The sequence below is a fragment of the Mirounga angustirostris genome, unplaced genomic scaffold (assembly GCF_029215605.1).
Source record: "Mirounga angustirostris isolate CCGP_5_RB_7025 unplaced genomic scaffold, mMirAng1.0.hap1 SCAF_5, whole genome shotgun sequence".
In the NCBI taxonomy this organism is placed as follows: Eukaryota; Metazoa; Chordata; class Mammalia; order Carnivora; family Phocidae; genus Mirounga; species Mirounga angustirostris.
The window spans coordinates 125,550,707-125,575,286 of NW_026991713.1; the positions used below are offsets into that span (position 1 = coordinate 125,550,707).

General features: G+C 46.6%; 1 protein-coding gene across 4 annotated transcripts in view; it reads left to right on the plus strand.

Moving 5' to 3' along the window:
* FAM171A1 (family with sequence similarity 171 member A1) overlaps positions 1-24,580 on the plus strand; it is a 135,677-nt gene that overhangs the window by 65,331 nt on the left and 45,766 nt on the right. For 3 of the 4 annotated variants that reach the window (XM_045874358.3, XM_064592015.1, XM_045874357.3), the window contains exons 2-3: positions 9,820-10,047; positions 19,893-19,985. In XM_045874358.3, the coding sequence (XP_045730314.1) occupies positions 9,820-10,047; positions 19,893-19,985 (321 nt within the window). Of the gene's footprint in view, positions 1-9,819; positions 10,048-19,887; positions 19,986-24,580 lie in introns of those variants that run through there. The other variant, XM_064592016.1, reaches the window with a different exon arrangement.

Below are 24,580 nucleotides of genomic sequence, written 5' to 3' on the forward strand. Positions count from 1 at the left end.
AAAAACCAAAAAAACTCTAGTACAAAGTGCATTCTACTTTTGCCAGATTACAAAGTAAATTAAACCTTTCACTTTTATGAAAGAAATACAATAGATGGAAAGTTTCCTCTTCACACATCGGGCATCCTAGGATGTGCCCGTTATTGCTGCATAAAGACAGGGAAATTCTGTGAGTCTCCTGAAACTGTAAAAATGTCACCACCAAGTAACATGGGGCAAAGTCTCTTAGAGCAAAGGTCTGGTAACGTTTTAAAGATAAGTTCCCATTTGGAAAATGTTTTTAAATGATGGAGTCCTTTTTTATTGTTTTATGTAAGACATGAAAAGCCATCGTAACGCCTTTGAATTTCGGTGAAGTCTAACTGTTAATCATAGTGCTGGTGGCTCACCAGCGAGTTCCTTTTCCACTGCGTGGCCTGGGGTGAGGCCGCCACAGGGGCTCCAGGCAACTTGGGATAGAAGCCTGTGCTTGGTCTGCTGGTGGAAAAGGACCTCCTCTCTGCAGGGCCCCTCTGGCCAACTTTCCGACCGGGTGGGTTGCTGTGGAAACCAACAGCTCTAAAAAACAAAAGGAAAGGAAAAATTAAAATCCCAGAATAAAGACTAATTTGAGGGGTTTCAAAAGGGAATGAAACACAGCCACAGGGCGCCAGACACTTCACAGAAACAAACAAAACGAAACGAAAAAAGATGGGAGTCCACGAACCTCACTTTCCCTTCCCAGATGAAGCCAGAGTTGATGAGAGTCCATGGAGTGAAAGGTGAGAGGCGTCTCCCAGCTCTGTCCCCAGTGAAAACCACAAAGGACTTCCCGATCTGGGAGAGGACACGTTAGCGCACGACCGTACAAAGCCCTTGAGATGTTGGTCTTGGAGTTTGGATGAGAGATTTGAAATAATGTGTTCTGTCACTTGCAGGGATATAACTCAAGGTATAAAGTATTTGAAGAAGACGCAGGAGAGAAAAACAAGGCCCCTGAGGGTTGGGCTTCCTTCTGTGCATCTGCGAGGTGTATGCCATCTTCCCGGCCTCTTGCCCCTACCACTGTGTTTGCTCTCAGCTTGCTGTTTAACTGGTGGCTTCTGTGAAGCCAGCAGTTTGAAACAGCCTCATTGCCTTTAGTTCTAAATCTGTGGCAGAAGAAGGGAAATGACTAAAAGATAATGTTTCGTTTTCTACCCACAAAGCAGATGTTCTTTGTACTACTTCAAATGGACTAGCTTGTGCCCTCAGAGCCAAACTCTGTGTTTGCCAAGAGCAAAGGAGCCCTGAATCACTGTGGAGGGAGAATTCCTAAGTAGCTGTTGCTTCCTTCTTGGTTCTCTCACTGGCTGGTGAAAACTCGAGGGGAATGCTCTAGAGGCGGTGGCTGAATTCCTGATCCTGAAATAATTCGCTGAGTAGAAGTGTGTCGCGAGAAGAGACCTGAGCCCACATTCCGGGGGGCCTGCCCACCGCGAGCAGACAGAATGGGAGCACGGGATGGGTATTATGTTAGTCAGGGCTCTCCAGAGAGAATCAAAGTTTATGTAGAACGAGATTTATTCTACAGAATTGACTCATGTGATGGTGGAGGCTGACAGGCCCCGAGATCTGCAGCGTGATTCAGCAAGCTGGAGACCCAAAGAGCCCAGGGTGTAGTCTCAGTCCAAAGCCTGGCAGAACTGACACCCAGACAGAACTGGCATTTCACCTTCAGAAAGCAGGAAAAGCCAATGTCCCAGTTCAAAGGCTGTCAGGCAAGAGGAACTTGGGGGAGGATCAGCCTTTTCATTCTGTTCAGCCCTTCAACTGATTGGGTGAGGCCCACTCACATTAAGGAAAGCAGCCTGTTTTACTCATATAATTTAAATGTTAATCTCATCCTAAAACACCCACATAGAAGCACCCAGAATAATGTTGACCAAGTATCTGGGTACCCCATGGCCCAGTGAGGTAGGCACATAAAATTAACCATCATACATACTGAGAAGTTAGGCCAGAGCCTGGGAGGAGACCCCGGTGGGTGCAGTTCCAAGGAGATGGTCCTCAGTGACATGGTGTCATGCTAAGACAGTCCAGAAGCTGAGGAGTGCAGACACCACTACGTGCTCTGGCTAGTTTAACCAGCAAGACATCATTCAAGCTTTTAGGTAGCTCACAGTAGTTCTGGGCCAGAACAGCCACCCAAGCCATATGGCAAGACTGAGCCAGGGACACCCTGTCTCCCTCCTGCACTGAGACAGGGCGGCTTGCACTGCTGGCCCCAAACCAGATGCATCCTCCTTCGGTCAGAAAAGGCACCTGCTTTTTTATATTGCTGTCTTCTAAATCAAAACCCAGCAAGAGGATATCAGATTAGCAGAGTCCAAGTCCATTCCTCCCCCTTGGCTACCAGGGAGGCTGGGAAACCGAAGTTTCTGGCATCTGCCTGAGGCTGAATGCATGGCGTGGGAGCATAATCAAGAGGGGAAGGCTGTTCAGGAGATGCCGGTTGCCTTCCCATACTACTCGTCCTTCCAGCCTCCCTTCAATTCTCAGCTCTTCCAGAAGCATCCCACGCTGAACTCCATAAGCCATAAGCATCAGGGCCAGTATTCATGCAGGACTTGCCTGCTGCAGTTAACGGCACGCTCACAGGCTTCCCCCCCCGCCGCTTTGTAAGTCTTCTCCTGTCACCCCCACATCACCTCTACCTCTGTAGACCTTTGAGATCTTTTTTCTTTGTTTTTGTTTGTAAACCCCAGACCTCATTAGTCTCTTCTTTGCTATATTTTTTACTCTGTCTTACCCAGCCAGTTTCATCCTTTTTGCTCTCTGTCACATGGGTTGGTCGGTTGGTCTTACCTCCCCCACAGCCCAAAAAAACTAAACTTTGTAAACACAGGAGCCATTTCTTTTTTCTTCTTTTTTGATCCCCCACAGTACCTAATGTCATGCTAAGTGTACTGTAAATATTTTCTGATTATTACAGTTCATTATCTGAATGAATGCTTTTCAAATGAATTTCAGTAGTGTCTATTTGAAAACAATAATGAACAGAAATAAATGAAACAACAACAACAACAAACGAAAAAAAAACACCCAGGGCTATTTAGGCCATGTACCAGCTGATATCTAGAAATTTGCCTGTTAGTTTTAAGGACTCATTCAGCAGACTTACTGAGTGCCTACTGTATGCCGGACATTATTCTGTGTGCTTGGAATACATGAATGAAGAAGAAAAAAAGAAACAGACAAAATAGCTCTCTCGAAGCTTACGTCCTGGAGAAGTCAGACAGTTAATAAACACGTAAGTTATAAACACGTTAGAATTGTTGTGCATAAAAGAAGCAGCAGAAGCAGAGCAGGATAGTGTCAGAAGCACAGGGTGGGGTTGGAATTGGCATTTTAGATAGGATGGTCAGAATTTAAGAAAAAAATTTGCTTCTAGACAAGCAGAGAAAACTGAATTTTTGCTGAATCTGAGATAATGTAAAGAGGTAGTTCTGTGAATTGGGTAGAATAATGGCATTTTGGTTATTTTTAAAGTCCTTATCTGTTGTTTGGGGGGGAAGTCTAGGGAAGGGGAGGGGCAGAGGGAGGGAGAGAATCTTAAGCAGGCTCCATGCCCAGCTTGGAGCCCAGCGTGGGACTCAATCCCACAACCCTGAGATCATGACCTGAGCCGAAATCAAGAGTCAGACGCGTTACCAGCTGAGCCACCCAGGCGCCCCAAGTCTTTATCTGTTGTAAACTGAAATATTTATGGGGAAATAATGTGACCTAATATAATTATCCAGGATTTGCCTCAGAATGTTCCAGCAAAAAAGTGGGAAGGAAGGTGGGGGGAGGGAGAAAGGAAAAGTTGAGTCAGGGGAGAATAGATGAAAGAAGAATGGTATAAAGTTGGTATTTGAAACTTGATCAGTGCAAAGGGTTTCCTCATACTACTCTTCCTATCTGTATAGATGGTCTAAAATTTCCATAATAAAAGTTACATAAGACAGATGAATCATTGAACTCTATCTCTAAAACTAATAATACACTGTATGTTAATTGAATTTAAATTTAAAAAATAAGTTTTTTTTAAATTTTTTAAAAAGAAAACTGGTGGTCAGTAAAGTCATTCAAGAGGTGACTTTTTCCTGCGATTAAGAATTCCTCATATCAGTGAGATCATATGATACATGTCTTTCTCTGTTTGACTTATTTCACTCAACATAATACCCTCCAGTTCCATCCACGTCGTTGCAAATGGCAAGATTTCATTCCTTTTGATGGCTGCATAATATTCCATTGTATATATATACCACCTCTTCTTTATCCATTCATCTGTCGATGGACATCTTGGCTCTTTCCACAGTTTGTCTATTGTGGACATTGCTGCTATAAACATCGGGGTGCACGTACCCCTTCGGATCCCTACTTTTGTATCTTTGGGGTAAATACCCAGTAGTGCAATTGCTGGATCATATGGTAGCTCTATGGGTGATAGACACTGGGGAGGGTATGTGCTCTGGTAAGCGCTGTGAATTGTGGAAGACTGTTGAATCTCAGATCTGTACCTCTGAAACAAATAATGCAATATATGTTAAGAAAAAAAAAAAAGAAGAAGAAGAAGAAGGTAGCGGGAGGGGAAGAATGATGCGGGGGAAATCGGAGGGGTAGACGAACCATGAGAGACGATAGACTCTGAAAAACAAACTGAGGGTTCTAGAGGGGAGGGGGGTGGGAGGATGGGTTAGCCTGGTGATGGGTATTAAAGAGGGCACGTTCTGCATGGAGCACTGGGTGTTATGCACAAACAATGAATCATGGAACACTTCATCTAAAACTAATGATGTAATGTATGGGGATTAACATAAGAATAAAAAAAAAGGTGACTTTTTTTTTTATTTAGAGAAAGATTGAGTGTGTGGAGGGATGGGCAGAGGGAGACTCCACTGAGCACGGAGGCTGACACAAGGCTCGATTCCATGACCCTCAGATCATGACCTGAGCCGAAACCAAGAGTCGGATGCTTAACCAACTGAACCACCCCGGTGCCCCAGGAGTGACATTTAAGCAGAGAAGGAGGAGAGAGATGCATGGATTAGTGTTAAGGAAGAGTGTGGCATGCAAAGAAACATATGGCACAAAGCATGTTCCCAGAACCCTTATTCCTTGAATGGGGGAAGGTGTGGGAAATGAGGGCTGGCAGATCCTTGGGGGGTAGAATAGAGAACAGAGCCTTTCAAGTCACTGTAAGGACTTCAAGTGCAGGTCACACCAATGAGACTGCTAAGGAGCTGCTTCAGAGTCCTGCCCAGATGTATTTTCTTCATTAAACCATTTAGGTACCTGCATTTCTTTGCTCAGATCCTGAGATGAGAGTTTGTAGTACATGATCGGTGCTATCCAATAGAATTTTCTGTGATGCTGGGAATGCTCTATCTCTGCTGGTCACCATGGGAGCCCCTGGCCACAGGTGGCCGTGGAATACTTGAAACGTGCCTAGTGTGATCCAGGAGCCCACTTTCTGATTTAATCTTATTTTGATTAATTTTAACCTAAATTTAGAGGCCCACCTGTGGCTGGTGGACCACGCAGTGTTAGGATGGTTAGTTGCACTTGGGCATTTCCCTCCACGCCATTTTTATTCAGTTCCAGCAGCCAAGTCATTCTCACCTCAGGGCATTTGCACCTCTGCCGGTTGGTTCCCATGTATCCTTCAGGCCTGAGCTTACACGACACCTACTCCAAAGGTCTTCCCTGACCTCCCTGTTGGAGGTAGGTTCCCCCTCCTGATGGCGTCCTCAGTTCATAATTACGCTTGGCATTTACTTACTTTCTAAAGCCAAGAGCTCCTCAAGGTCAGGGGTTTGATCCTCTTGTCTCCCCTCGTGGGCCTGCAGCAAACGTGGGAACAGAAGCAGCGTCCGTGTGTACAGTTTCGGGGGGATAGAGACAGGGGGCCTCTAACCCAGTTTGGGGAGGGGTTGGTGAGTCTGGAGCAGTTTCTCAAACCTTAAGTAGGGCTTTTAGAAGATGAATAGGAATGAGGAGCATGAAAGTAATGTTGTAGAAAGGCCTTTCCTACAAAGATGAGAAGGAGCAGCAGGTAGGAGGAGTAAGGAAAGCATGGGGTGGGGTCTGCGGGCCTGTGGGCCGTGTGTGCGGATGGGAGGGGTCCTGATTGTGGAGGACCTCAGAGACCTTGAGATGTAGCATGTAGGTCAGGGGCCGGCAGATTTTTTTTTTTTTTTTAAGAGCCACAAGTAAATGGTTCAGGCTTTGTAAGCCCTAAGGTCAAAACTTCTGAACTCCACCACTGAAATGCAAAAACAGCCTTCGACGACATGCAAATGGCTGTGGCTGTCTTCCAATAAAACTTTATGGCCACACATTCAAACTCCAGATAATCCTCAGAGGACATTAACTATTCTTTTGATTTCTTTTTTTTCCAACTATTTAAAAGAGTAGAAACCATTCTTAGCTCGTGGACCATTCAAAAACAAGCTGCCGGCCACATTTGGCATCTGGCCATGTTTGGTGGGAGGCATTAAAGGGTTTGAAGGGGGACAGGAAGTGGTCAGATCAGGATGTCAGCTAGCTCCGTCTGGCTTTGGTGGGATCTCAGGGGCACGTGTGAAGACAATGAAGACAGTGGCGGTTTCTGTGAAGAGGCTGGGCAGCAGTCTGGGTGAGGGATGGCGAGGTCTGAAATAGGGCGACGTTAACAAGGATGGGAAGAAAGGCCCGCCATGTGACCTATATTCTGCAGTCAAAATCAGTAAGAACTTGGTGATGGACATTCAGGGTAAGGAGTAAAAGAATGGTGCCCTAGGTCAGGCAGGACCCATCAGCTCTCACTGACCAGCTGCAATACGGAGTGCATCTTAATGCATATTTAGATTTGGGCCACTTAGAGGGTCTTCCTTTAATCTGCAAAATGAGAGTAGTTTCAATAAATAGTGCCTCACCTAGTCCTCAGATTAGTCCCCTCATGGGAACAATTTTGTTTACTGTTGAATGGATAACCTAATTCTAGATGTTACTCTAGAAAAATGATACCCCAGTACTCTGTAATAATCACCTAACCGTACTGACATTTTCCCCCATCCTGTCCTACCAAAAGAAGTAGCTAAATGATCTCCTTCAAAGTATATAATTGCAGAACATAAAGTAGGCTTCTGGTATTAGAAGAAATTCCAGTGGTAGAATCTAGGACATTGATTATAGTAAAACTCCTTTTGCTGTCCAAATCTTAGCTGCTCTTACAAAGCAGCAAATAGTGCAGAGAGAGCAGGAACCTTGTAATCCCAATTGTTAGTAAATGTTTCATTACCATAAAATTACATAAATTATCCCTGTAGCCCTATAAAACTACCTTTTCACTTGCCCTGTTCTAGGGGATTTCTGCTGTGTGAGTATTAATGAAAGTGGAGTTAATTTACGTTACAATTTAGCACGCCACCTGGGGACACAAAGACTTGGGTTATATAAGAAAACAGGTGTGCGGTGTACATCCTGCAAATCTGCATTAAGGTAACTGATAAGATTGGAAGGGATTAACTCGGTGTATTTTGTAATGTCATATCCTTGCTTTTCATGATGTTGATTTTATCCCTCTGTGGACATTAGTTTTCTCCCTGAATCAAGTAGCCAAGTTCAGCTCCTTTAGCCTTTATTTTTGTCTGTCTATGAGTTTTTTGAGAGATTTGTTTGGTGCAAATCTCTAATACCTAGGTCTAGGATTCTTTAGCTGTTCTTTATGGTTGTCTAGTCAAGAAATGTATCAAGTTGCTCAGTGAAAAAAATGAGTGATTGACTAACTGAAATTTGCAGGATTCAGAAGGTTGCTTTAGTATCATAAGGTACTTGGCCAGTTACCAAGGTGGCAATCTTGAACCAAAACATTCTTCTCACTGTGGTTGCCCCAGCTGAGGAAGGGCCTTGGATATAAAGCTATTACTCGCTGAAGAGGGATGCCTCATCCCTGCACTTTGTTTTATCCCTTTCTCCCGTCCAGTGCCTTTCTCTGTGCCCCGTCCAGGCACGCCCCGCCCCCACCCCGGCCCAATGACTGAGTGCTCTCAAGCCCAGTGATTGGAATAGCGTAATGGTAACCGCTGTGTTTATGCTTACTCTGTGAGGCATCGCACTGAATGTCTCCACCTGTCTCTTGAGAAATGTGTTGCTGTCACCTCCACTTTATAGAGGAGCAAACAGACCTCGTGAGGATAAGCACCTTGCCCCAGGCTCCGTGGCTAGAACTGGGCGGGGGGGGAGCTCAGATTCAGACCTAGTGGGAATTGCAGTAGGGTTCTGGGGTTTGTGCCCACAGGACCAGCTCCGCCTCGCCTCCCTCCCCCTCCGTGCCGGGCGCTCCCCTGAGCCAGACTGCAGTGGTTCTGTAGACATGAGCTTCCCTGGTCACCTGCAGGGTCTTTGCTTGTCCTTGCCCTTGTCTCTTTATCCCAAGGCATCAATAGGGCTTTCAGATCTGAGGCAGCTCAAAATATATGGCAAGGAGTGCCCAGGAGTGTGTTGGTGGACTTATGTCACTGGGCACCAGCCACTCCCTCCCGCACCGAAGCAAAAAGGGTTTATCGGAGCAGGAAACATGTCTGACTTCTGGAGTACCATGCTGGCATCTTTTAATCGACGTCCACCATGATGCTGGAATCTGGTGGATTCCACCAGATATCTTCCACCTCATCTCTTCCTGGGTTATTACAGAGGCCTCTTAACTAGGTGCTCGGTATCCAGTCTTGCCTCTTCCCCAGTCCATCCTTCCCCCACAGCCAGATGTTTCTACAACAAATTTAATTGCCACTCCTTGTCTAAAATCTTTGTGACTTCCTATTGCTCTTGGGATCAAGAATGATCCTTTTAGATTCCTTCTAAAGCCCTGAGTAGTCTGGCCCCTGCTCGTCTTTGCAGCCTTGTCTCGCAAGGAGCCTCATGCCCCTCACACTGTCTGTCATCCTTCAGAACCTGTGTTTCTCCAAGAAGCATGGTTTTTTCCTTGCCTCTGAGCCTCTGCGCATGCTGTTCCAGCAGTGCCCCCTTCGTGCACATCCCCCAGCATAGCGCTTGCCTGTATCCTCACTTTTCTTCACCGCTGTGGTTCACTCAGTTACAGTTCTAGGCACAGAGTAGCAGCTCAGTAGACCTCTCTTGCATGAACAAATGAAAACTACCCATTCCATTTTAGGTTTTTAACGTTAATTTGGATCTGTCTCCCACATTCATGATTTGGGTTTGCCAATATTGCTGACTCAACTTCATTTATCTTTTCAAATGTTTACTTTTTTTTTTTTCCTTTCTGTAAGCTTCTCTTTTCCCACTCTTCAAGTCCTCCTTTTTAAAGACGTTTTGGACTGCTTTTCGGTCTAGTCATCATGATTACCAGCACAGCGATCCCGGGTAGCTCTTGGCCATGCTCCGCAGGACTGTTGAAGCCTCTGGGTGCAACTCTTTCAGCCTGCAGGGTCCTTCAGTAGCCACCCCAGCCCTGTTTGGGCCACGTGTGCCAGCAATGCGGGGAAGGATAAACGAGTATTGTGTTTGCAACAATGTCTTAAAGGGATAGAATTCTCTGTTATTTGTTGGGGTGAGCGGGGAGGAGCAAAGAGGAAGGCAGTTTATGATGGGCAGTGTTTCTGGGGGGAAAAAAAAGGAAATTAAATTGTGTAAAGTAAAAAGGAATCTCTAATAAGAAAATGTTCCCTGGTTCCAACGATTCATATGCTGGATGTAGATCTAGATTTACTTAGCACAGCCCCCTCTCCACTCCCATCAGCAACAGCAGAATTGTTGTTGAGGTGGGCCAGGTAATAGCAGTTGTTCTTTGTTGCTTTTTCCTCACTCCAGAGGTGACCCTGAAGGTCCACATCAGTGACGCCAGCACCCACCAGCCCGTCCCAGATGCGCTCATCGAGATTTTCACCAACCAGGTGTCCATCGCTTCCGGCACCTCGGGGACAGATGGCGTCGCCTTCATCAAGTTCCCGTATAAGCTGGGCAGTCAGCTGATCGTCACCGCCACAAAGCACGCCTACGTGCCAAACTCTGCCCCATGGAAGCCAATCCGATTACCCGGTAAGGCCGTCCTAATCTTCCCCTGGAGCAGAGCTCATGGTCCAGGCTAGTGCTGGAGTCAGGCACAGAAGTGATTTAAGAGTGGAAGGCAGGTGATCAGAAAAATAGGGGTTTAGTCTCTGCTTTACTTTTGGGGGACTTCTTTTTTTTTTTTTGAGATTTTATTATTTATTTGCCAGAGAGAGAGAACAAGTGCACAAGCAGGGGGAGTGGCAGGCAGAAGGAGAAGCAGGCTCCCCGGCAAGCAGGGAGCCTGATACGGGGCTCTGTCCCAGGACCCCGGGATCACGACCTGAACTGAAGGCAGACGCTTCACCGACTGAGCCACTCAGGTGCCCCTACTTTTGGGGGCTTCTTATGGGAAGGATAGGTGGGGTCCTGTATGAAGCAGGTGGGGGCTCTCCCTCGGTTTACACACACACCAGAATCAAAAGCCTTAGAGTTTCTGCCCATTTCCCCAGCATCCTCCTTTGTACCTTTTTGATTCCAACTGGTAGGATGGCACTGGGGCCATGCTCTGGAACAGAGCTTCCTTGTTCTGCTTCATGGGGCCTGACAGAACACTGGCCAGAGAGGCAGGGGGTGATGGGAACTCTGTCTTTCTCTCTCCCCCTTCTCACCTGCTAAGGGAAAACCCACTCCTGTGTGTTTCCTCAATACTCTTCCACACTTCGGCGCTTCTGATCACCCAACATGCTGGGTATTTTCCCAGGCATTTCTCAGATTCTCGGATGCCAGCTGGGTGCCCTACAATTTAACTCCGTTCTGGCACTATCCACTGTCCACCTGGAGACAGCATCAGATCCCACAGGTGAAGGGCTCGGTCCCACATGACTGCCCCCACCCCACGTCAGACACCAGTCACAAGTCCACGTTGTCCCCTGGGCTTCTGACCCACTGGCTATAAATCAGAGGTCCCCCAACCCCCTCCTCAGGTTCGACTCGGTGGCCGCAGTGGCTCTCAGAAGTCAGGGAAACAGTCGTTAAAAGACAAAAGTCAACCAAGTAAATTTGAAGTCTGTTTGGCTTTATTTAAGTGATTCGTAAATCAGGCAGCATCCATCTCAGAAGTAGAGAGGAGCTTCAAGGAGTTGCACAAAAGGGACGATTTTATAGGAAGGAAGGTGGGGTGAGGAGTTATTAGCAAAAGAAAAGAGGATTGTTTCAGGCAAGGTCACTTTTCCTTATGGGGAAGGGCAGGGATCTTACGAGGCGGGTCACCTTATCTTTTGAGGGAGAGTGGAGAGGGCCCATGTGACAGATTACCTCATTGATGCTGATCAAAAAAATTCCTGACTGACCCAGTTAAAACTGTATTTAGGTTAGGTGAGGTATAAAGTTCCAGTTTGGTGATTCGGCCTGAGTGACGCCATTTTGGGCCTGTGGGTTTTTTTGGTTTTTGTTCTGAACACAGTTTACTTTCTAGATCACTGGTTCATTACAAAGGTATTGAAGGAACAGCCAGATGGAGGAGATCGTATAGGCAAGGGGTGTAGGAAGGGGCACCGCACCTCCACGCCTTCTCTGGGCGTACCACCCTCCCAGCACCCCCATGCGTACAGCTGCCCAGAAGCTCTCTAACCTCATCCTATTGGGTTTGTATGGAGGCTTCACGACATAATCAGGACTGATGAACTCATTGGCCACTGGTGATTGACTGGACCTCCAGCCCCTCTCCCCTCCCCCTGGTCAAGGGAATGAGGATGAAAGTTCCACTTGGTTGGTTCTCCTGCCAACCAGCCACCACCCTTAGGTCATCTAGCAGCTTTCCAAAAGCCGCCTCATTAGCTAAACCCACATTGAAAGAGACATGTTATGAGTAATACAAGTCACCTTTATGGCACTTATCACTTAGGAAATGCCATGGGTTTAGGAGCTGTGGTCTAGAAACAGGACCAAGACCAGATATATATTTCTTACTATAAATCACAGGATTAAGTCACCATTCACCCCTTCACAACGCTGGTCTCCCACAGGGGCAAGCATGGTGCCTGACACAGATTCAGGGATGGGGTAGGTGGGGAGTTGGACGTGACCCCTCTTCTGTCCCCTCACCTCTGGCTCCCGCTAGCACCTGGACCACATTATCTGTTAGCACCAAGATTAGGGACAAGGAGGGGCTGAGGGCTGGAGGGAGACGCTGCCAGGGTGGAGTTTGGAAACAGGCTGACCTGGTTCTGGCACCCAGTCTGTGCTTGAGCCCCTCTAGCTTCCTTGCCAATCTCTGTAGAATGGAGCTCATACCACCTGGTAGAGTTGTTCTGATTGCAGAGCAGTTAACACATATAAACGACCTTTCAGTGCCTAAAGCACAGTAGGGGCTCAATAAATAGCACAGTGGCTGGCAAAATACCAATGTCAGTGTTCAACTCTGTGCCACTGCACCACGAGACACACTCCGTCAGGGTCCCCGCTGCCTCTGGGGACACATGGGAGCCAAGTGTGGCTATACCTGCCTCATAAAGCCCTGGCGTCTACCCTCAGTCACAAAATTCTCTTTAGTTCTATTTACATTTATTAAGTACCTATTATGCGCCAGGCGCTGCCCTAGCCACTGAGAATAGAGATCTAGAGACACAGAGCTTGCCCCTGGGGAGTTTGTAACTTAGTCCGGGAGTTATGTAGTCAGCCACCAAAGCCATTCCCGTCTAATGGGTATGTTCACGCGTATCTATGCATAGGGAATGCTGGAGCAGGGAAGGTTCAGCCTAGGTGAGGGAATAAAGGCTTCCTGGAGGAGGTGGGAGGGGAGCGGAGTCTGGAGGATGAATAGATATTAGCATTAGAAGGTGCTTGTAAGGGGCACTTGGGTGGCACAGTCGGTTAAGCATCTGACTCTTGGTTTCGGCTCAGGTGGTGATCTCAGGGTCCTTGGATCGAGGCCCGCATCAGTCTCTGCACTGACTGTGGAAGTCTACTGAAGTTTCTCTCTCTGTCCCTACACCCTGCACCCCCCACCCCCCCGCCGTGTTTGTATGCTCTCTCTCTCTCTCTCTCAAATAAATAAATAAATCTTAAAAAAAAAAAAAGAAGAGGTGCTTGTAAAAAACACAGATTTCAGGACTCATCCTTTCAGTCTGGGGATTGATCCAGAAGTCTGCAATTTACCAAGAACCTCCCCCCCGCCCCACAACACACACACACACACACACACACACTCCACTTACGGATAAAAGCATTCACTAAAGTTGGAGACCACTGCTTTGTGAACTATGGGAAGTGGATTTGATATAGGTACAACTGAGGAGATCTTCTGGAAAAATCTTAGAGAAAAGGGGATAAACCATGAGAAATGTTTAGCAGACAAAATGCAGAATGTCTCTGGGAACAGGTGACGAGCGTTAAGGGAAAGGACAAAACAGAAGAAATGTAAGTTGAATCTCGGGTTTCTAGCTGGTGACAGAGCGGATGGAACAGATGGTCAATAGGGTTGGGAGACCCATCACTTCATGGTTCCCTAAAGTTGACTCAGTTGATGCAGTGGGTTAAAAGAAGCCCCCTTCTGCTTCCCCACTCCCCTGTGCATCCTCTCCCCAGGCTCGGGGCTCAGGCAGAGGGGGATGCAGGTGCTAGCGGAGGTGGAGGATGGGAGGGCAGGAATGAGTGTTGGGGGTCATCATTGAAGATGAGTTTAGTGGAGGGGACACTGGTTTTGAGCTGCCTCTGGGACACAAGTGTGTTCAGCCTGTAGTTTGAAGTGATTTGAAGGCTTGGGGGGTTTGGAGGTAGAAGTGTGGTTTGGGGGTCATTAGCATTGTTGAGATAAGAACCATGAACTCATTAGCATTGTTGGGTTCAAAACTATGAACTCACCAAAGCATGGGGGGCAGACCTGGGACAGAATCCTCAGAAAGCCCACAAAATAGGAAGATGATCTTTATTAGGTTATATATGAAGAAAATGTTTGACTGCCTCCATTTTTCACACTGAGAAATCACTGGAAACAACCCAGGGAAGTTTAAATGGTAGCTGGACACCACAACTCCACCTTTGCTGGGAGAGCCCCCGCACAAACTATCAGTATGTTCTATAAAGTCACCATGCACCCTGGGGTAGTCAATACTGAGCCATGGCTTTCAAGGGAAATTCAAGGTTAGGGTCCTAGGAGCTTCCTGTCATAACATTTTCATCAGCCAAGCAATACATCACCTTGGTTTATGTGTGTTTTGGGGTGTTTAAAGACACATGATTTAGGGGCACATGGGTGGCTCGACAATTTAAGCGTCTGCCTTCGGCTCAGGTCATGATCTCGGGGTCCTGGGAGATCTGGGATCGAGCCTGCGTTGGGCTCCCTGCTCAGTGGGGAGTCTGCTTCTCCCTCTCCCTCTGTTCCTCCCCCTGTTTGTGCTCTCTCTCTCAAATAAATAAATTTAAAAAGCTTGTAAAAAAAAAAAAGACACTTGATTTAATAATATACTGCTGGTTCATGAACATGGAACTCATGGCCAACAGCTCCGTAACTCCTGGTTGAACAAAGCTTATCTAACATATATTTTTCCCATAAGCACCTCCCAGCCTTCCTGCAGTTAGGAATGGCAGCCCTGGGCCTGGGGGCCGTTTTAAACAGCGAAATCACCAAAAAGAAGCACAGGAATGTGAAAAACCTGGCACTTACATTATGTGATCTGAAGGGAAAAGGCAAAGTGTCGCCTTGTTTGACCTCAGCTGGGAATATGTGCATCCGGGCCTCAAATTTTTGACCGCTCTGTACTTGCACATATAAAGCATCATGAGGATTGACTGTGGGATCACAAATGAATTTTAGCAAGGAGGCGCATTCGCAAACACTGAATCCACGAATAATGAGGGTTCAGTGTACTGTAATTACATTCGTTTTGACTTTGTAAACATGATCATTTGAGAAAAAGCAACCGTTTCCATAATATCCATTTTCTTAAATGAGTCAAAAATGGAAACGATGTGGTTTAATTGGAAGGGTTTGGGACTAAGCATGAAGACCCCTGGGTTCTCGCCCCACCCACCCCCGGCTGCCCCCCACACGGGGGGCCCATCACAGCTTTCCAAGCCCACATTTCTCATTTCTAAAACTAAATTAATTAGACTGAATAATTTTCAAGGATCCACCCATGTCTTTGATTATTTTTCTCTGTTTGCCTCGTTAATATAATCAAGATACTCTTAACTAGAATCTGACAGAAAAGGTGACCAAACCTTGGACTTGCCTATTATGAAAGGCAGAGTAAACTACTGTTTCCATGCTTGCTTTTGGAGGTCAAGAAAATACTGTTGGTACTGCAGATAACTGGACAAGGAACAGAGAAAAGCTGGGAGCCTCTCCTAAAATGTGGTGACCGTTCGAAACTAGAAAATGCTTTCTTCTCTACACGTGCGCACATGGTTTTGTTGGCATTCTTCAGAGATTTTGGAATGGATTTCTCTTTTCGTCCTTGACAGTCTTTCCTGGAGAATGTATTGGTTTTGCCCTTTCAAGGAAGGAGGTATAGATTGGAGGGGGGGACGCCCAGCATAAGGAGAGTACCCTTTACCCTTGGCAAACAGGTAAAACAAATTCACTTACGGGGGCGCCTGGGTGGCTCAGTTGGTTAAGCGACTGCCTTCGGCTCAGGTCATGATCCCGGAGTCCCGGGATCGAGTCCCGCATCGGGCTCCCGGCTCGGCAGGGAGCCTGCTTCTCCCTCTGACCCTATCCCCTCTCATGCTGTTTCTCTCTCTCTCTCTCTCAAATAAATAAATAAATAAAATCTTTAAAAAAAAAAAAATTCACTTACGGAAAATGCAGTCCATCAGTGAAAGACTGTAAGTCCACCTCTTTTTTTTTTTTTTTTAAGATTTTATTTATTTATTCATTAGAGAGAGAGAGAGAGGCAGAGGGAGAAGTAGGCTCCCCGCCTAGCAGGGAGCCTGATGCGGGACTCGATTCCGGGACTCCAGGATCATGACCTGAGCCGAAGGCAGACGCTTAACCATCTGAGCCACCCAGGCGCCTGTAAGTCCACCTCTTAATTAGGCCCATCTCCATAGTTATCGCTCTGCCAGGCCTGTTGCAGCTACCTCCAGCTCGGTCCATCTGCCCCTTCCAACCACCTTCTATATTCAGTGAGCATCCGTGTCTTAAAAATATGTTCCTACATGTATATATATATATATATATATATATGTATAAATATATATATATAATTATGTTACACGTCTGCGTGAAGGGCTTCAGTGTCCCCAGGATAAAGTTTAGACCCTCCTTCCCTAGTCCCTTCTTCCTTATGTATCTCATGGTCTAGATGCCTGGGCAATTTGTTGTTCTCTTGATGAAGCTGACACGTCGCCCGCTCTGTTTGTCCGCACGGTTACTCCTTGACCGATGCTTTCTTGGCGAGTTTGTCTTGGGTGTTCCATGCCCAGCCTGGCTGTTCGCTGCTCCGTGCAGTCTTCCTGACTCTCACAGGTGGAGTTCGACATTCCTTTCTCTCTACTTACCAAAACATAAACATCTGCCCCGGAGGACGAGAACCTCCAGACATCAGCCAGCATCCCCCCTGTGATGGGGGTCTGGGGTCTCTCTGCGCCCCCCTCCCATACCCCTTGGGGCATTCAGTCCCTTCTCTCCTGCTCCAGGAAGCTCCTGTGGTGCCTCTCAGCCCACTCATCGTGAGAGGTCATTTTTCTCTCCAGGATATAAGGCTTTAGAACGTCTGCTAGAGCGGATGCCTTATGTATGGAAGTACCAAATGTTTTCAGTTAAGAGATGTTCACAGAACACCCTGCGGTGGTCACACAAATCTCGAGAGACTGATCACAGGTGACTTCAGAGCTCAGAGTCCCCCACAGCGGTCGGCACAGAGCTTTTCAGGGCCCAGGAAGTGCCACTTGGGATGTGTGTGAGCTCTCTGATGGGACAGGGCGTTCGTGAAGGCAACATCGCTACAGTGACCCTTTCTTCTGGGCCACTGGAGACCCAGTGCTGTTGGGTGAAGGGATCATTGTTAAAGAAGGTTAAGTGTCCCTTTGAAGTAGTTACGAAGGATTTATCCAAGGTAGGTCTCCCTGCTTTAATCCTGGCTCACACGCATTCCCTGACCCTCCCTTCCCCAACCTGAAGTGACTTTTCTCCCAACTTTGAACTCCTAAGATGAATTCTTTTTTTTCTTATTCTTTTTGTTTTTGTTTTTGTATTTAAAATTATAATTCATATACCATTAAGTTCACCATTTTGAAGTGTGCAGTTCACAAAATTACACAACCATCACCACTAACTAATCCCAGAATATTTTCTGTACCCCCCATGACCCCCAGGCCCTGGCAACCACCAATCTCCTCTCCGTCTCCGTGGTTGGCCTATTCTGAACATTGCAGATAAATGGAATTCTGTAATATGGAGCCTTCTGTGTCTGGCATCTTTTACTTTGTGAAGCGCTTTCATGGTGCATCCGTATTATAGCCTGAATCAGTATTTTTTCCATTTTTATGAATGAATGATGTTCCATTGTATGGATGGACCTCATTTTGTTTATCTGCTCATTGGTTGGTGGATATTGGGTTGTTTCCATTTTTTGCCATGAACATTGACTTATAAGTTATCGTGTGAATATACATTCTCAGTTCTCTTGGGTCTCTACCTAGAAGTGGAATTGCTGGATCAGATGGTAACTCTGTGTGTGATATATTTTGAGGAACCACCAGATTATTTCCACAGCACCGAGGTGCCTTCTTATGTTGCTCAGGGCAATGACCACCTTCCACTTGTTGTGTGCCCCAGGCCCCTTCTGATTAGAACCTTGCAGGCCCAGATTGCCTCCAGCACTGATCTGTTCCACGCTTCAAGCACTGGGCCTTGTATATAATGGCAGCTCCGTAAGTTGACTGTAGAGGGGATATGAAAAGAGAGGTCATGTCCAAGGCCAGCTCACTGGTCCCCTCCGGGCACTATTAAGAGCCAGTGCTAACAGATATTCTTAGCACTTGATATTTCTGGTCCCCGATATTTTCCCAGAAAGTCAGTTTACCTCTCTAGACCTTGCTTTCCTCATCTTTAAACTTGGACTGGATAAAGCCCAGTGGGTCTTTGAATTTGAGTCTGTGTAGCATAGCAGTTGAGAAAAGACTCCAGAGTTAAGTCCTAGCTCCAGTATTTACCAGCTGTGGGATCTTGCACAAGTTAATTCCTTACCTATAAGCCTGTTTCCTTACCTGTCAAATGGACAAGTTAATAATATCTATTTCATAGAGTTGGATTTCTTTTAAGATTTATTTACTTATTTGAGAGAGTGTGCGTGCGTGCATGCACGCACATGCGTGAGCAGAGGGAGGGACAAAGAGGGAGAGAAAGAATCTCAAGCAGACTCTTGAGCATGGAGCCCAACAGGGGGGCTCCATCCCACGACCCTGAGATCATGACCTGGGCCAAAACCAAGAGTTGGAGGCTTAGCCAACGGCGCCACCCAGGTGCCACCATAGAGCTGTTTTGAGATTTAAATAAATCATCAAATTTAAAGCACTTAGAATAATGTCTGACATGTTACTAAGGGTTCAGTGACTTAGTGAGCATTATTTTTCCATAATACATTTATTTGTTTTCGATTCATGTTCTCCCCAGAAACATGCAGGCTTTGTGAATTTTTTAGTTGAAAGTCTAGGTACTTAAGCAAGAATTTTAAAAACAGCACGAGTGCTGTCATCTTATTAGTTTCCGGAATACGGGGGCATGTTCTTCTGTCATGTGTCGTTTGTTAACCTGAGCACATGTTTTTAAAGTCTTTTTTTAACATTAATATCTAACTTTATATATTTTACATTCATATAATGTGTAGTATGTTCCTAATGTGAAGAGACTCAGATACTTTACTAAAAACTTCTAGGCAAATAAAAACTAGTTGACTGTTGTAGCGTGAGCAGTTGTTACATGAGAGATTGCGGCATTCTCGTAGCATCCAGAAAGTCTTGCTAATCAGACTTAAACAAAAAATGTTTCCTTTCTCTCTACTCACAACACTGCTGACACAAATGAATGGGGCTTTTTCTCAAACCAACCAATTCTCCAACTCTCTGGACACCAATGGGGTGTCCTACAGTTCAATTCTAGCATTACCCAGAGTCAGCGCAGACCCCCAGGTGAAGGGCTCAGTCCCACGAGACTGCCCCCCCCACTCACACACAACTCCTAGCATGTCACCACCTGTGCTTTGGGCAACTGGCTCCGAATCGGGCGCCTACGACCCTTTCTCAGGTTCAGTAATTTGCTATAATGGCTCAAGAACTCAGGGAAACATTTATTTACATTTGCCAACTTATTATAAGGGATATCATAAAGGATACAGATGAACACCCAGAGGAGGAGATACACAGACGAGGTCTGGAAGGGTCCTGAACACGGCAGCTTCTGTCCCTGGGAGTTGAGGTGTCCCACCCCCCTGGCACGGTAGATGCATTCACCAATCTGGAAACTCCCCAAACCCTGTACTTTTGGAATTTTCACGGAGGTTTCATTATGTAGGCAAGGTTGATTATGAATTTAATTTCTCACCCCTCTCCCCTCCCTGGAGGTGGAGGGGTGGGGCTGAAAGTTCCAAGCTTCTAATTACAGCTTTCTGGTGACCAGCCCCCATCCAGGAGCCCACCCAGAGTTGCCTCATTAGAACAAAAAAATCCTCCTAACACCCAGGAAATTACAAGGGAGTTAGGCGCTCTGTGTCAGGAACCAGGGTCAGACACCAAATAATATTATATATTTTATTATGTCACAATACTAAAAATCAGTATTGTTGATTGATTTGAAATCAGACAATACAAAGAATGCGGTGTGCCCCCAAAATTAGAGTGGGCGTTTTTATTTAAATTTCAGAATTCCCTTATGTCCATTTTTGTTTCTGCAGTATTTTCTTCACTGAGCCTGGGCCTGCTTCCAGAACGATCCGCCACTCTAATGGTGTATGAAGATGTTGTCCAAATAGTCTCAGGATTCCAAGGTATGTTGAATATTGAAAAAGAGAAGTGGGGCGCCTGGGTGGCTCAGTTGGTTAAGCGACTGCCTTCAGCTCAGGTCATGATCCTGGAGTCCCGGGATCGAGTCCCGCATCAGGCTCCCTGCTCAGCGGGGAGTCTGCTTCTCCCTCTGACCCTCCTCCCTCTCATGCTCTCTGTCTCTCATTCTCTCTCTCGCAAATAAATACAATCTTAAAAAAAAAAAAGAAAAAGAAAAAGAGAAGTGACAGTAACTTTTGTTACTGTCTGTTATCTACGAAGATCTTATAAGAGACAGCTTCTTGTCAGATGGTGATGGCAATGAATTTACCCAGAGCTGAACACAACGTGTGTTGTCTGTGTGAGTGTGCAAACACACTTGAATTTTTGGTTAAACTATCCACTGGCTGTGATCTTGTTTCTTTAGGGCCGGCCTTTAAGTGCGTGAGAAAAAAGAAGGGACCGCCACCACTCTGCCCATACCACATCTCTCTCTTTTCCAAAGTTGAGGATATTTACCTCGTGGGTTCAGAGCCCAGGACCCCACCTGAGCCTCATGAGCAAAGGTTCATAAGTATTCAAGGGGTTAGAGTTTCAGTTTTGTACAAAAGGATCTAGAGATCTGTTGCACAATAATGTACCTAACACTATTATACTGTACACTTAAAAATGATTAAGATGGTAAATTTAATGGTATGTGTTTTTTAACACAACAAAACAAAATACCCCCCCTTAGAAAAGAGAGAGAGAAGGTTCATAGACTTTCAAGTGTGGTCTTTTTCTCTCTCTTGTCCCTCATTTTCTTAACCCATCTGACATAACATGCAGTGATGTGCATAAATGTGACCTCACACCTAATTTCTCTTGTGGAGACTCTAGTACCGAAAGCTTAAGGGATTTCTCTGAGCTGGTGGTGGGGTTAGAATTGGGAATAATACTTATGTCAAACGTATTTGTGCTGAGATCACTTTCTTTCATCTAAATCATGGGCCAGAGAGCGATCTTTCCAGCTTTTAATGTTCCATCAGATTAATTTTTTATTTACTTCATTTTAATACCATTTGATAAGAATCATTCTCTACCTAACCACATTCGTGTGCCATTTGCAAATGAAGTGAACTCATTCATTCCTTTTTTGTTGAGTGGCTGTGGGGAACGTGCAGAGGTGAACACCCAGCCATATAATTAACATATAACATTGTATTCCTTTTAGGCATACAACATAATGATTGGATATATGTGTATATTGCAAAATGATTGCCACAGTAAGGCTAGTTAACATCCCTCACCCCACATAGCTACAAATTTTTCTTCTTGTGATGAGAACTTTCAAGACCTACTCTCTTAGCAACTTTCAGATATACAATACAGTATTAAACTGTAGTCACCATGCTGTACATTATATCCCCAGGACTTAGTTATAACTAGAAGTTTGTGCCTTTTGAGCCCCTTCACCCACTTTCCCCACCCCCCCACCTCTGGCAACCACCAGTCTGTTCTGTTTCTATGAGTTCGGTTTATTTCAGATTGCACATGTAAGTGAGATCATGTAGTACCTATCTTTCTCTGTCTGGCTTATTTCACTTAGCTTAATGTCCTCCAGGTTCAACCATATTGTCACAAATGGCAGGATTTCCTTCTTTTTCATGGCTGAGTAATATTCCATCATAGATCACATTTTCTGTAGCCGTTTATCCGTTGATGGACACTTAGGTGTGTCCACGTCTTGGCTCTTCTAAATAATGCTGCAGTGAACATGGAGTGTGACAATGGTTTTCTTGAAATGAGGGAACGATTTTATTTCCTTCTCATGTTCTTCACTAAGAGAGGAATCTTTAGTGTCTTGCTCTCATTTCGACTGGACTAAATTCCAATAAAGACCAAAATGATCTCTATCAGAATTTTGGTCTTTATCAGAATTTAACCCAGTGGAAAATGATAGCAAGAGTCGAATGGTTGCAATGAATGAATGTCCTTGATACAGATAGGCTGTCTTCACCCATTTATGTCATGGCATAGGTTAGGATAAGCAGAGTATAATTTAGAGCTGACTACAGCTCTTCAAATAGCAAATGAGAATGACGAATCCCCTGGACCAGACTCCTTGTGGCTTTGGAGTTTGAGACCGACTTCTCATTTCCTGAGGAGAGGAGCCCATGCAGCCTGCAAGCAACTCAGACCCAGCCTGGTCGGGACTCTGCTGCTTCTGATCGGGGTTGTTGCTGTGCCATGTGTCCACGTGGTGGGGGGACTGACACAAAGCAATTAAACAGGGAGTGTGACCCACGTGTCATAGCATCTTCTTTTTAGATATGCCTTAGGACCCATTGTTTTCTTTCACAGCCTCAAATGTTTTGATTTTTTATTTAAAAAAACTGACCACGGGGCACCTGGGTGGCTCAGTCAGTTGGGCATCTGCTTTGGCCCAGGTCATGCTCCCGGGGTGCTGGGATCGAGCCCCGTGTTGGCAGGGAGTCTGCTTCTCCCTCACTTTCTGCCCCTCCCCCTGCTTGTGCGCACTCTCTCGCTCTCTCTCAAATAAATAAATAAGTCTTTTAAAAATAAATAAATAAAAATAAAAGTAAAAAACTGACCACCTGCCATATGTTACACAACATTCTAAGTGTTCCTCTTAACTGGCCCTTCCCCCACCATTTCCTCAGAGTTAGTCCTCATCTCCTCTCTTGCTGGCTGTTCTCATTCTTTGTTCCAGTTTTCTTCTGCTTTCTCTGAGTTAACCATTCTTTCCCCGAGATGTTGGTCCACCAACATCTTTGGTAGAACGTGCTCAAGAAGCCAGCTGGGCTTCTGCAGTGTGGACCTGCCCGTGGGCCTTTATAAATGGAGATGAGCCAGGCTGCAGGATACAGACCAGAAGACATTGTCCAGGAGAGCCCACCCCACCCCGCCCCACCCCTGCCTGCCCCAGCCCTCCCTCACCCTGTGTCCTCTGGGCACAGATACAGCTGCAGCAACTCCCTTCCTCCTCTTCTCTGAGCACCGCCCTCCTTCCTGGTCTGAAATGTCCCTGAGCTCACACAGCCTTCCCTGCAGCCTTCTCAAGTGGGGGCTGAGCTTCCATGACTTGCCTCTTTGCGGCTCCTTGGAGGTTGACTGGACCACTCACCACCAGTGTCTTGGTCAACTTTCCTTCTGGACTCATGATATGAGCTCCTAGTTCCCAGGCTCACGATGCTCCTCTAATTGTTTCTTGGGGACGTTAGCATACCTACAGACGATGCCCATCTGGTCCCCCCGCTGCTGTTCCACTCCGGGGGTGCTTCTCTCCCCCACTGGGTGAGTGACCACCCACTTCTGCAGGCATGCCTTAGGCCTCCTCATTCCAGCAAATGCACCACCTCCAAGCTCAGCCACCACATTCCCTCCTCTTACCTGTGACAACAGCTTACATACCACTGAGGGCTCCAGAGCCATGACCCACCATGTCGTTGCCAACAGGATTCCCTCCCTCCCCAGCCGAAGTGCCATGGCCCTTCGTTGGAATTGTTCCCTTGCAGTACCCGCCCCCCAGCGGTGTTGTTCCCCTCCCCCTCTGCCACGTTTGCCTGACTCAGTAACTTCTGAGCCTGGTTGACCTGAGCCACGTTTGGCCACGCCAGCACAACCACACGTGGCTGGACGGACCCTCACATTGCAGCCACTGGTTGTGCAGTTGGTTCATGACCACAGGCCTCGAATGGGCATCAGCCCTGCGAGACAGGGTCCCTTCCTGGTCATTTGTTTTCTGAGTCTCCAAGACGACTTTGACACCCTCTTCTCCATCTCCCGACTTCCTGTATGTACACCCACACTCACATCCTCGATCTCAGCTCATGACGTCGCTACATACTTCACGGAGAAACTGAGAACCCTCCCTTGCCCACCACAAGTCCACACACCCGCCCGCTGCTCCTTGTTGTGCTGGAAGGAGGGTCCCTGTCCAAGTACATGCCAGTCCCTCTGTTTGTGTTCTGCATCCCCATCTCTTCTCTTCCGCGGGGACTTCAGTGTTCCCTCTTGCTCCCGCCCCACCGTTTTCTCCCACGCTGGAGTGGACAAATATTACAGTTGTGCATCTCTGCCAGTTGCTTCTGCAACCATGCCCGGCTCTAGCCACTGCCCTGGGTCCCTGTGACGTCTACATGCCCTTCTTTCCTGCTTCCTCGACTGTCTTTCCCTGTTCAGCACACTGCAAGCCCTCCCCTGCCTCATTGCTCCGTACTGACTGCTTTGTTGGAGTCTCTTATAGCCCCATGTGGCCAAACCCAAGGACGTTTCTCTCCGCATCTCCCTGGACGTCTCCACAGCATCCTACAGAGATGACTCGAGACTCTCCTCCCTTCACTCCCGTAACATCATGCCTTGATTTTCTTTCTCCTCTTGGTCACTTCTCTGGACACTCCGGTGACTGTCCTGGGACTACATTTCTTCTTTCCAGGACTCTCCCTAGAAGATACCATGGGCCCATGCCTTAATGCTCCCCGGACACAGGTAACTCCCAGTCTCACCTCCAGCCTGGACTCCCTGAGAAGGAGGCCCAGAGCTAGCTGCTGCTTTGTCATTTCCACTTGGCTGTCTAATAGGCATCTCAGACTTGACT